General features: G+C 30.9%; 1 protein-coding gene across 2 annotated transcripts; it reads right to left on the bottom strand.

The window, feature by feature from the left end:
• Window positions 1-6,715: 6,715 nt before the first annotated feature.
• Window positions 6,716-14,301, bottom strand: Scp2 (Sarcoplasmic calcium-binding protein 2). 2 transcript variants are annotated; one of them, XM_013311416.1, is made up of 7 exons: window positions 14,254-14,301; window positions 9,667-9,696; window positions 8,743-8,807; window positions 8,306-8,358; window positions 8,109-8,228; window positions 7,756-7,968; window positions 6,822-7,458 (listed from the first exon to the last, which is right to left on the bottom strand). In XM_013311416.1, the coding sequence occupies exons 3-7, from the start codon at window positions 8,798-8,800 to the stop codon at window positions 7,348-7,350; spliced, it is 555 nt and encodes a 184-aa protein (XP_013166870.1). In that variant the 5' UTR covers window positions 8,801-8,807; window positions 9,667-9,696; window positions 14,254-14,301; the 3' UTR covers window positions 6,822-7,347.
• Between the last annotated feature and the right edge of the window lie 274 nt (window positions 14,302-14,575).

Here is a 14,575-nt window from a genome sequence, read left to right as displayed (position 1 = left end):
TAAATGGACAGACTAGATTTCGTATTAGTATTTTTAATAGGTGTAGGAGGGGGGTCATAGTGTTTTCAACTCTACAAATTAATGTGTTTTTGCGTAGTATCAAAGAAATGAAAGTAAATTATAATAAACTTTCCAACTATGTTACTATTCGAATATTAAAAAATCTTTTCATACTTTTTCCTTTTCACTCAGTCGTTTGCTAAACTTTCATTGTGTTAAGTGAATTTACTTCAATCCAGTTTCCCAGTTTAATATTGTCATATTCTCAGACTAACATTTACTTTGCTCCTTGTACAAACGTTACAAGACCAACTCATTTACAGACTGGATACATTACAAGGACAAATTTATAGTGGATTTCTGAGACCAAGAACTCCTTTTAAAATATATTGTTATTTCTGTTTTTAACAACGATAATGAAAAATATGATATGTTCTATACAGAGAATTTGACCTCAGAAAGCCCCGGTTCGTCGTTTACGAATAGCATAAGAAAATACAAAGAAAGACTGAAGGAATGATAGTGTAATGTACAAAATCCAAAAATATTTATGCGTATTCTTAAGTAAATTAAACTTAAGTAATTTCTATTAACAAAAGTAGATAAATTCACAATTATGCATAGTCTAAGTATACAAGGTAACAAAAATCTCGTTTGAAACAAATGACATTGTGTAAAACAGGTGATGCTCCGCCGTAAATTTCCCTCCAGCTTCTGCAATGTTTCGTACATTCGCACCCAAGCTTAATCTTGATCCTTGTGACATATGAAGACGTAAAATTTAACAAGACGCCTGCGAAATTACTTCCTAACTTTGAAGTCATAGTTAGTATAGCAATAAGGAAAAGTTTACAATGTTTTAAATTATTTGTATTTGGTGATTTAATATAATTTTCTTCATTTGTTTACTTAAAAAGATTAATTAAATATCACCTAATATTTTGCTATGTTAAAACTTGGTCTATTCGCGTTGTCAATACATTTTTTTGTTTAACTTTGCAACTAGATGGCGTTGTATGATTCCTGCATTTCGCTATATCTTTTATTGTTCCAATGTAATATATGGATCTGATTGTTTTTTAAAAATATTTCTAAACGGTCGTTAAATTTGTTTTAAAAATTTTCCCACTATTATCATAAACAAGCACTATTAGGAAAGAGCATTATGAACAAAAAAATTAGGATTAAAAAAAGCGTTCTTTTATGCATTAAATCTTTTATACAAAAATCGAAGTTTAGAGTACAAACCCATCACATATGCCATTAAAACAAATCGTCTCACTTCTCCAAAACACTTCGCTACTATAAAACATTTCTTTGATATAAAAATAGTCACTTTAAGAGAAAAAAAAGAGAAAACAAAGCTTAACATTTTCCGCTGAACCAAACTATACAAAAATCTTCAACTCGATGTTCTTTGTTCTAAAAACGCTATTTCAATATCTAAAAGGCAAAATAACATCGTCAAAGAACTTTTATGTCTAAAGAATAAATGTACATGATTTTATATTGCCATAGTTTTCACTTCTAATACTCCTCACATATTTCACTCGCTTTCTCTACATCTTATATTGTAAATTTATCTTTAAAGAATGATTGATCCTTACCCATGTACGCTTTTTTTATCCTTCTAGCTCTAGAGCCCTTGACTTAGTCCAGCAACTCTTCCACCTCGGTCTATCTCTGGCCACGGATTTGCAATTTGGTATGCTTTTTGCGCGTCATTTACGCCGTCCATCCATAGGAGCTTTGGTCGCCCTCCATAACACACTTTGGTACTCCATCCATTTAATCCATAAAATAAAGTATTATTAGTAACAACGTAACAAAATAAATTATGTACATTATTTTATTTGACTAACAGTATATGAATGTAAATAGTGCCACTATTTATTTTTATCTTTTTTTTACTTCTTACAATTTTACACGTGCCTTTTTCCTTATTATTTTTACTCAAAATATCTAACCATATTCTTTACACTTTTTATTTTAGGGTTCCGTACCTCGAAAGGAAAAACAGAACCCTTATCACTTTGTTGTCCGTCCGTCTGTCTGTCAAGACACTTTTTCCAGGAACCTGTGTAGGTATCCAGCTGCAATTTATTTAATTCTCTCTCAATTAAGTTGAGATTTTAGTATGTATAATTTTTATATTACCACACCTGCTTCGCTCTTGGAAATAAAACATCAACGCTTTAAATTCCCGAACCATTTACTGTTGACTTCGAAGTACTAGGGCACACCTGGTGTTTGTTACAACGTAAAGGTCGGGTATTAGTGAACGTAATGTAGTAACTTTCTTGTTATAAATTATGTCGTTTTATAAAGTAACGTAATCCTGTTGAAATCGATTGAAAATGTTTATGAAAATTTTTGATGAAATATGTTGAACTGGGTAAGGTACTTTATTTATACAAAGAAACATGTTTTGGAGTTAACTCCACAATGCCGACATATTTTAGAGTTAACTCCAAAACTACAAAACTACAAAACTACAAAACTACAAAACTATTAAGTAGTAGTATAGTAGTTTTGTAGTTAGTAGTTATGTAATGTGAATATCGTTAACTGTATTTTCAGATTCTTACCTAAATCTTTAGTTAAAAAAGTTTAAATTGGTTTAAACTTTAATTTAATATAATTAAGTGTCATACATTGTTTGGAATATACATATTGAAAATTATATTGTTTATAGATTTTATTTTAATGCAATAAATAGTTGATTTGATTATAATTAAAATTGAAAAATCGCAGATTTTGTGAGTCAAGTTTGGTCACTTATTTTTTTACTATAAAAGCTTTCGATTTAAAAAAAATAGCTTTGTCCCCAAAACTATATTACTACGTGCTAAGTATATTGATTATATTTCGTGGAATTAATCTTTAAAATCCAAATCAACACGCGATCTGTATGAAAACAATTATTTGCATTATTAAAACAAAATCGAAATATTTTAACACACGCTATCAAGCATGTTATTCCGACATTAAATTTAAAAGAAAACTAAGTATTTAGAAAAGATTAATTTCCGTTTTTTTTATAAAATATTTAAGCATTAGTATCACATATAACAAAGCTCTAGAATTAAAAAAATAACAGTGAATTTCGTGTGAAATGTATGACGAACTAATATTGCTATCTCTTTTAATATCTTTGTGAATAATAGAGATAACGATAGGATTTATTTTATTCGAATGTCACATAACTTGAACCTCTTTTTATTAAAGATTAATACTGGCTGATTATAACAATATTTTATAAAAAAAAAATCGTTTGCCAATAGCATTGATATGCGTATTTTTTTTAAATTTCGAACGTACGAATGATGTTAATTGAATGATAATAGCTCAGTTAATTAACGATTCGCTCTTTATATTTAATAATTGTTCTGGCGCTTTTATTAATAATGGCTGATCCATAATTATTTTTAAAAGCTTATTAAAAACAGCAGGGATGAAAATTTGCGAGATAGTATTCATAACGTCATCGCTGAATTTTGTCAAAATTTTTGTTGTTTTAAATTTTCTTAACATTCATTTTTTTCGCGGGATTGTCATTCATTTTTATCGTTTTTTTAACTCTACATGTATAACTTTATTAATGGTCAGTTAGATTTCGTTCTTATATATGAACTCGGTGGCAACCAAAATTTCTCGTCGGAATAACGAATTATTCCAGAGTGAAAAAGATATTGGAAAATATCGTACGATATTTTTTATAAATAAATGAATACGACAACAAAACTATTTATTCTAGACCTATTCAATATTTTTGCTGTTCACAAAGATATGCCTAAACAAAACTAGGTCCGCTTCTTTTACAAGAACCTCCGCAAGAAATTTATTCCGCTTTGTAACTGCTCATAAAAAGTGATGTGCCATTGCTTTTATGTTTATCGTTTTGTTTTTCGCTTATTCAGATTTAAAGAGAAAAGTGGACGAAAGAAATCATTACTACTTTTATAATTAAGGCATTAAATAATGTTGAGCAAATGTTCGTTTCTCCTGGAAGAGACATCTCAGAGAGACGTGTGTGTGATAATATTTGCCATTTACATTTTTTTTTAATATATCTTTGTTCAATCTTATTATCCAGTCAAATAATTAACTCATTGGTTAATTTATAATCTAACCTAACTTCTGACTAATATTATAAATGGGAAAGTTTAGATGGATGGATGTTTGTTATAAGTTCTAAAGGTTCTTGATGAAATTTGGCACAAATATAGAACATAGAAATATTAATTTTTTTTTTATTCTCATGCCGACAGAGTCTATGCGACAGCTAGTAATAAATAATAGGACAATAATTGACTGGCATGTCTGATATTCTAAACTTTATCAGAAAAAAAAAATCTCAATAGAAAACATATTCATTGCCTAAGGCGAGGCTTGAAAGGAAAAGTAAGCAAACATTTTCAGATATTTCAACCCTTCGTTTTAGAACAAAAAGAAAGAAATATTTCTTATAATAGTAAAGAGGAATATATTCTAAGCAAATGTACAAAAACTTAAACAAATTACCATTTGGCCAAAGTAGTGATAAATAGAAATAAGGTCTGAGCTGTGATAAATGTTTTAATTTTATTTGTTTTATTATTTATTTGTTTTAAAATTTTAATTTGTACGTTATTTCATTTTACTAAATTTTGCCTCGTATTTAATCTAAAATTTTATTTGAATTTTAATTTGAAAATTTTATTTGTATATTGATATTTAACTTGTACATATTATATTTAGCATAGATCTTATTTTTATTTTAATTTGAATTTTAATTTGTAATTTAGATTGGATTTTATTGTAATTTAATTCGAAATTTTAATTTGTATAATAGGTATTTTAATTGTAATTTTATTTAAGTTGTATTTTGTATATTATTAAAAAAAAAGCAGTTGTAAATAGTTTTAAGAAATTTTGTAATTTATTGGTTTTTAAAATTTTTTAATAAAGTAATAAAGAATCTTGCATCCCAAAGTCCCTGATCGCCATGTTAGGGGAACGAGAGGGCGGCATAGCGCCGCCCAATAAAAAAAAACGAATTACCTTATTATAACAACTGTTGAAAACGACTAGGCAAATATACACGACTAAACTCGACTTATTACACCGTGTACTCCAACTACTTGCTCCCATATACTTTAGTGAATAGTCGACTAACTAATCTTTCAATTATTCGATCAATAAACGTGGGTTTCTGAGACTAAAATCTCCATTTAAAACATATTGTTATCTCTTGTCAAAGATGAAAGACAGGAATGAAATGTTTTATATAGAGAATTTGTCGCCAGAAACACACGGTAAGTGGACCAAAATATGGACCAAAACGATACTGCTATTATCTTGATTGACCTATATCTACACTATTATCTAGAATCTAGATTGAGTGAAATAGAAAAGATATTTATTAAATATCAGTACATTAAATAAAGTAAATTACTTATCATTATTCCTTGCAGTATTGGAAAACTGGATTGCTTCCAGCAACGATAACTCACCTTTTATATTCAATTCAAAGAGTTCTCTTAATCCTGTAATTGAATGACGACGAATGCTATCACTTTATAAGTTAAATAGCTAGGATTGGGACTATCTACGTTTAGCCTTGAAATAAATGTTTTAGGCTACTTTAGAGTTTTTTTTTATAAAGGAACTACCAGGAAATCTGTATGGGTTGATAGTTGTATAAGTACTTAAGTCTGGTACAATTAAATATTATATTTTTGTACCTCTATATCTTACTGTTATAAATGCGAAAGTTTGGATGTATGGATGGATGGATGCTTGTTAGAGTTAGTTAGGTAACTTGAGAACAGCGGCATGTTTCTCTCTGAAATTTAGCATAGATGTAGAACATAGTCTTGAAGAATAGGCTACTAATTAAGCTTTTTTTATCACACGCAGACGGAGTCGCAGGCTACAGCTAGTTCATAACATAAACATGACATTCATACCAGCACAAAGATACTTGATTACAATTTCAAAAGTACTATAATTATGGATTTTTTTTTTAAAGTTTGTTTTGTAAGAATTGAAGTATCCATTTCCTGAAGTAAGGCTTAATTACTTTAGTAGTTATGAAAAGGAATTACATTCAGGAAGAGCAGAGGGATGAAGACTTAATTAAGGGTAAACATTAACGAAAACTTTGTCAGATTTAAACTAAGCCAAGGATTATTTTATGAGATTCTAACCCAAGGGAATTAATAGCATCAAGTTAGTAATTTCGTGGCTTAGAAGTCGTGTCAGTTATATTGAAATCCGTAATAATTAGAGAGTTAGAGAGCAATTTTAGGTTAAAACCAGTGAGAGTCAAAAATTGAGGCTAGTGTATATTTTCCTAATATGAAGATTTCAGAGATTGATTAAGATAATACAATAAAAAAATAACAAAAAGAAAAATAACCAAACCGAATTCTTAAATCTTGTAAAACGAATAATGTAACTCTTAATGCTATGAAACGCATAGAGATGGTCCTGCGAGAGCTATAAGCGATGGACTGACAGGAAACGACACATGACAGGCGATTTTAGCGATCTCTTATGTTGGAGGTCAAGACCCACTTTGGGTCGCTGCGCCAGCGGAGTAAGTTATGGTATAACCTTCTTTTTTTTGAAGTGGGCTAAGGAATGTATAAGGGAAAGGGATTAGATAAAATTAAACAACGTATTTTGACGTAAAGTCAATTTATTTACATATATTAAATTGGTATCTATAACATCTATAGTATAGCGGTACAACACGAATTTAAAATAGTACAGGATGTTACAACATAGAATAAAATCAACATAATTTAACATAACATAGATTAGAATAATTAATTGACTAGATTAAACTGACAATAAGATTAACGATAATCTGGCAGTTGTTTTTGGTCACAAAAATTAAAATAATTTTAATTTTAAATTAATTTTACAAAGAAATATTAATGTACCACAAATTAAAAATGGAATGTTCAGATGTACATCTAAATATGACTAGAGATATGATAAATATAGAAAGGGAACAATTCGTTCGTTGTAGCGCATTTTCTAATACAGAATTTATAGGAAAAGTTTGAGCTTGAAAAGTTTTTAAAATTGATTCAAAGTTTAAAGTTATATTGATTTACTACAATGAAGAAAAATTTAACACGGAGACATTTAAAAATGTACTTTTACACTAATGCAATCTTTGTTATCGTACAGAGATAAAATTGTTACATTCAAAATCTGACTATAACATCATCCGTCGCATTCACAAAATATCTCGTAAGCCGATACAGAGAAATATCATAGAATGAGAGACATATGAGACGGTATCTTTGTTACGCACAACATGGACCCAAAAGGGAGATCGACGGCGTTGAATTAGAAGCTGGTCCGGCCAAATATGAAATTGCCAGCCGCATTCGGATCCTCGGTAGAGAAGTATTCCTTCCACAATTCTTGGAATTCTTCCCATGACACATTTGCCTTGCCCTGTAATATAAATCTTGTTAATAGAAGAGCAAACATTCAAAGACAATGATTATTTATGATTAGTTTTCATCAGTTCCCATAAACTTATGTTAATCATAATATTATTCCACTTTTCTCGTAGAAATTGCACACATATTATTTACTATTAGGTATATTCAATAGTAAAGATAAATTTTTAAAACATTTAAACCTAGAGAATGAAGACAAAAGACGGACGTGAGCCGAAGTAAAGAAACGAGAGGGACACAATTCTTAAAAACAATCAAACTTAGAAAATACTCCAAGAAGTATTCTAACCTTGGCCATCTTAGTGAAAGCCATCTTACACTCCTTAGGATCGATACCGTAGGAGGAGCAGACGGTGGTGAATTCGTCACAATCAATGGAGCCATCAGCGCTGGCGTCTTCCAGCTGGAACATGAAATGGCAGTACAGCTGCTGCCACTTGAGTGCAGCAGATGGGTTCAGTGCGTAGTCATTCCACATGGAGACCCATTCGTCCACGGACACCTGGTAAAAAAATTCAACAATGAAAGGAACGCACATATTAAAGAGAACTTGAGAGGTCTTTTGGGATTTCTTTAATTTTTTCAAGTTTTTCATATAGCGGACATTTTCTAGATTCTGTTAAACAATGTGTACCAACTGACCTGTCCATCTTTGTTGGAATCAGCCCTCTTCCTTAAGCCATCCCAGATCTTGATCATTATTTCATGAGTCTCAGTATGCTTAGCATCTCCAGGCTTCCATCCTCGAAGGCTGCACACTTTCTATACAACAGAAGACCAAATTTAACGCACAAATTAAAAAAGAAGTTCCATTTACTACGTGATTTACATTTACTTACTTCAATGGCAATTTCGAAATCTTTCCTTTCGATAGTTCCACTCTGGTTAACATCTTAAATGAAGATAATTTATTAGAATAAAATTATTAATTAATTTTGATTGTAATAAAAGAGTAACAAGTAAGAATTCTAGTAATTAAAGAACTTGGTAGGAGAAAACATGTGTTAAAGTAATTTGGCACTACAACATTCCGTCCCTGGTCGCAGATCAAGAGGCAGACCCAAAACGAGATGAAAGATGTAGTTTTGCAACTGTGACATGAGTCAGTGCCAAGTTTCAGAAGATGTCATGGACAGCGAAGCGGAAGAGACTGATTAAGAAAGCTGACCTCACCACCTTGTGGGATGTAACCTAGGCAGAGAGATGGAAGAAAACATGTCTGGTCCAACGTGGGAAGAAGGTGATAAAGAAACAGAAATATTGTGAAATAATTTACCGAAGAACACGTTGAAAACGTAGAGCAGCTTCTTCCGTCTGAATTCGGAGATCGACATTTTTATTCTGTAATAAAAAATAAATTATTTATTATTTAATTATTAACATATGTATGTTGAGCGTCGGTGGCTCAGGGGTTTAGCCACTTGACTTGTAATCTGCAGGTCCTGGATTCGAATCCCACCATGTACCAATATGTTTTCGATTTACATATGTACATTTATCCGACGCTCTTACTATGAAGGAATACATCGTGATGCAACCTGTACATATCTGTGAAAAATTCCAAGATATGTGTGAAGTCAATCAACCCGCACTTGGCCAGCGTGGTTGACTATGACCTAGTCACCCCTAACTTGGGGTAGGCTCCGAGCCCCTCGGTGGGTACGGATAGTGAGCTGATGATGATATATATATTGGAGACCCACATAAATATTTCTGAAACATGTTTAAGAGATAACAAGAACAAACAAGAGAACTTGTACAGAACAAAACGAAAACTTTAAAAATCATTTAAAATTTACTATAAATATTCTGTTAAAATAAACATCAAAACTCTTATGGAATATTAAAACAAAATCCCTTAGCGAGTTCCAATTTCCGTTTTATCATAAACCAGCTCACGTTTCGAACGAAAACTTTTTGGTCGCTTCTTTTTCTTTTATTGGAATATCCAAGCGACTTATTGCTAAGAAAGATTACGAATTATACCAATAAATTTAGCGAGTTTTCTTTTTGCAGGAAAAAATTTGTTCGAATAACTTTGAATCATTATTTCTTAAGTTACATCAATAGACTTTTGCGCAATATTTATCTTCAAATACTGACTGACTACCACGCATTTTATAATTCTGCCAAGTCTGGTCTTATTCTTTGTTCTTAGCTAGCATTTTAGACTTAAAATGGGACTTCAAATTTTACTCACCGTAGTTAATTAGTTCGATCAGCAAAGTACCTATAAAATAAATAACAATTATTAACTTTGTTAGTCCAATATTTCTGATATAAAATAATTTATTAGTGTTAATGAAAAAGGTTATGAAACAACTGTAATAAAAGTTACGTGACATGAGAATAAACGCACGCGGACGCGGGAATTATACCAAAGAACTAATCTCGTTTAATATCAATGGAATTTATTATTATATTTTTAGACATTATTAGTAAGAATTATTCAGAGCGAATGTCGCGTTTTCTTTACAAAGTCAAGTGTCAGATTGATTAGTGAGGGGGAAATGTTGACATTTTAATAAGGCTGTTGCGCCGATACATCGGCAGAGTGTCGGATTTTCTTCCTAACAATACTTATTTCGATTTATCAATCTAGGAAGTAGCTTCCTGGAAAGGTACAGTCAATTTTGATTCAATAAATAAAAAAAAGCCTTACAGTATCACTTCAAATTAACTTTCACCACGAAAGGTACGTAAAGGATGGAAGGTTACTGAATTTTCTTTGGAAAGAACATCTTTACAATGACAAAAGTTCTTCTTAACTCAGTAATGTACTTATCTAGGTTTTCGGGTCTATATTAATAGTCCAAGCGGACAAAGACAAGTCTAAGATCCGTATAAATTTTAGACGAAGTCCGTTTACATTGCGTTCTTTATCATTATTTTCACTAACGCCTTGACATTTAAGTAATGTTTTCATTTTGTTTACGGATTTCGGACACGGAATAATCAAGATAAAATACTTATTTTAATGTTTTGTGATGACACATTTATTATGTTGTCATTTCTCTCACACTTAATGGAATAAACAGAGATAAAATGTGAAAATAAGTTTTATGGTAATTCCAATGTCAAATATAAATTAACTAAAATGATTATATTCAAACAATTAATCAATTAAACGTTTTTGTATAAATATTTTCGATTAAATTGAAATGTAGGTTTTTTCTTTAATTATTCAGATTGCTGTGTAGTTAGTACTCTTACCCAAAGATCGTTTAAGTTTATGTTTAAGTAGATTATCGATAAAACACGAATAAAATGACATTTTCTAAAAATGATTCCTAGCTAGATCGATTTAGCGCCCCCGAAACCCCCTATATACTAAATTTTATGAAAATCGTTGAAGCCGATTGCGAGATCCAATTATATATACAAGAATTGCTCATTTAAAGATATAAGACAAAATATTTGTAAACATCATAAAAAGCATAATAAGAGATCTGAAACACTAATTGGATGGAAGAAACTCGGTGTACTTAAGTGTCAAATAATAATTAGCATTTGTAGCCATCTGGCTCTCTTTGTTCTTTTGAAGAACAAGAAATTGAGATGAAGTTCATTATATTAGGCCCTTCATACACAAGGCAACGTAAATCTTCCAAACCCAGCGATTTTAGTCGCTCAGCAACTATGCAATATAGAGTAAAAGGTGTCGTAACCTGTCTGGCAGATAATCGCGAGAAAAGCTACGATATTCAAGATGGCGGAGCAAATTATATTTGGTACGTAGTCGCTATGCCTGCACTGACTGAATAGACGACTTGCGTCGACGATTCAACGTTGTGTGTACAGAACACGCAACGCGACACTCACGACACAAGAATACAATATTAATCTCGATTTACTTTGCCTCGTGTACGAAGAGAACAAAAAAAACGCGACAAAATCAATGCCATACTAAGGATTTCGCTACAAGATAATGTAATGTAAGTCCGTGTCTACGATTTTTTTACACATATACTTACGATTAAGTGAAAATATATACTTCAAATTAAGTTACTCTAACAAAAGTCGTTGCGTGCCTTAACTGTTAAGTACGCATATAATTTATTATGACAAACCTACATTTAAGGCGAACAGTAAATTCGGGCAGTAATTCCAACGTACTTTAGACATCTCTGCGCAATTTCTTCGCCACTTTTATTAATGCGACATTCGTTAGCACACGCTATAAAATAAATCGTTTAATATCTTAACGTAGAATAAGATTTTATAAGTCGCATACATTACCATCTTTCGACTACATTAGCACTGAATGTCGTCATTGTCCCCATTAAGGAGCCTACTAGGACCTAGGGCTTACCCAAGCTAGAAGTAACTAGGTCTTACTCCGTAAAACCTGGGCTAATGCAAGTTGCCTAATATTATTTTGCAGATATGTGCAGGCTACATCTCGATGTCAATAAGCAGCCACTACAGGACTTCTATAGTGTATAATTGTTGTTAAAAATGTATACTAAGCGGCTGCTTAAGTTACTATAGAAATTTTCTGAGTGCTGCCGTAAGTCAAACGTATGACCATGACCAATCATAATTTTGCAGAGGTGTATTCATGATCTTGAAATATTACCATTATAAATCGTGTAAATTATTACACAGTATCGAAATTACACCATTTATAAACGTGAATGAATATTTTTTAAATGTAAAAAAATAATCTTTAGTGAAATATTCCTAGTTGGAATCAACGTCTACAGTTTTCCCGCAAAAAGAACACGCTAAAAAAGAATTATGAATATGCAAATGTTCTCTGAATTACCATCTTTATTTGAATCTCCAGTGAGTAAACGACATTTTACGCGGAACGTTTTTATATCTTTATTTAGTTTGTTCTCACATCCCGCCTCAATTGTGTCACGTTCCGTATTATTTTTCGTTTTCTTGCCTTCATTTTGTCGGAGAAACATATGAAAAAACTTTTAGGACATTCAAAGGATTAAAGGAAAGGATATCTGCGAAACAAATGCGTTTTGAATTCTTTAATTTTTACTTAATACATAGGAAGTAAAAGAACAGAATAAAGAGGAGGCTTACTTAATATAATTACGGCTTAATATAATCTAGGAATTGAAAAAAAAAAGAAATTTTATATCATCGTCTTTCTCTGCCTATGTATATTCACACAACATTTTTCACGCAATTCATCTCATCCTAGTCCGTGCCTTTATTCTTATATATTAGCTATATTTTTTAAATGTTTTAGTTTATTAAGATTCAGCAAGAAGTGAAACAAGGTAAAGTTAAATTCCTTACTCCTGCTTCATATCTAAAAGGATCTAATCGATACTCCCCGATGTTTTGCGTGACTTGCTAAGGCACGGAAATTTCATATATCAAGCCGACGGCAATAACTTTTTTACGCTTCTGAATACTGAAGTAAATATTGAATTAAACATGATAATAAAAATACATTGCTTGAGGCATATTTGTGAGTTGTATATATTACTAGTTTTTTATTACGGAAAAAAATTTTCGGAAAAAATTTTTTTTGTTTTTAATTTTTAATAAATTGGAAGCATAAAAATTTGTAAAAACGTACAGTTAATTTTGTCATTTCCATTACTGCATGTAAAAGTGTTTCATTAAAAAAAACTTTAAATAAAAGCAACTTTCTGTTATAATCCAGTGTGAAACTTCACACAAGTCTCTTGGGTACAACTAAATGTGTAACTTTAAAAGGTATTACGTAAGTGAAACCACATTAAATAATAGTACAAGAGTTACTTCAATGGTTATATGACATTCTATCATGGTCAGAGGTTCGAAACTAAAAAAAGATTAAAATTATAAATAAGATCAAATTGAGTTGAGTACTTTATTTTACTACGAATAATAACAGATTTATATTTGATAATTGTATTCTTATATTTTCAATAATTCCGAACCCAAACAATTTTTTTTTAATTTCTAAGTATACGTATATAAACGCGTGTAATTAAAATTTAAATCTTACTGATATTATAAATGTGAATGTTTAAATGGATGGATGGATGGATGTTTGAATTTATCTCCAGAGCTGCTGCAGGGATCTTGCTTAATTTTAAATTTGGCATAGATGTAGAACACAGTCTGGTAGAACTCGAAAGCTACTAATTAAGTTTTTATTTTAATTCAGACCGGAGTCGCGGGCGACAACTAGCTTTTAATAATACTATTACGTCACAACGAGTAAAATCCCAAGAACATAAAAGTGTTAAATCTTAAGACTTTAAAAGAAAAATTCGAAGATAAAAGCGGCGCCTTTTAAAAGTTTTCTTACATTTTAAATTCTACGCGCAAAGGCGGAGGGTTGTGTAACGACGAACTTATAAACTTTTGAGTTCTTAGCACTCTACAAAATTCGACATGTTACACAAAGTTTTAAGTCGCTACGATGTTTTTTAATAGAACGGTAAAAGCTTTGTGCTTTTGTATAATATAACTTATATTTCAAAATATTTTTTTTGCAACACTAAAATTACATTTGAAATATTACTTAAAGAAAAAAATAAATCTTTTACTCGAAAAAAAATTGAATAAAATCCAGAGAAAAATAGATTCGTTGCTAACTCAATTTATAAATCACAAAAATATATTTTCATCAACTTATTTTGATAGACAAAAATCTAAAATCTCAAATGATTTTTTTTTAAGTAAAATAAATTGAACCTTTAGAAAATAATATTAAAATAAAAAAAACTATTAATTTTATTGTACACCCTTTACTTAGATTTTTAAATTTTCCTAAATTGCAAAAATGTGTACAAAACCCTACAATTGTGTGTAGTGTGCAACGTACCTTGGAGCGAGGCGAGCAGCGTAGTCGGGAGCACAACGTGTAATGCCGTGCGCCGTTCTGAGTCCGCCCGTCCTGCCCTACGCTGCAGTTCCACTGACAGACTGCGCTTATAGTGATAGGCGATGGCATAAGCGGAAGCGTTTTTAGATAAAATTTGTGCAATTATATAACATTGTAACGACAGTCAATTATTTTTTATATTTATTGTGATATTAGGCCGAACAAATTAGGATATAAAAATATTGATGCAACCGTAGTACTATGTCCATGACATTTGTAAATAGATACCATCCCTTTCTTTCTCTTTTACGAGACAGAGAAA

Source organism: Papilio xuthus, unplaced genomic scaffold (assembly GCF_000836235.2).
Source record: "Papilio xuthus unplaced genomic scaffold, Pxut_1.1 DF829567.1, whole genome shotgun sequence".
NCBI lineage: Eukaryota > Metazoa > Arthropoda > Insecta > Lepidoptera > Papilionidae > Papilio > Papilio xuthus.
This window is presented reverse-complemented; position numbering and strand designations above follow the sequence as displayed.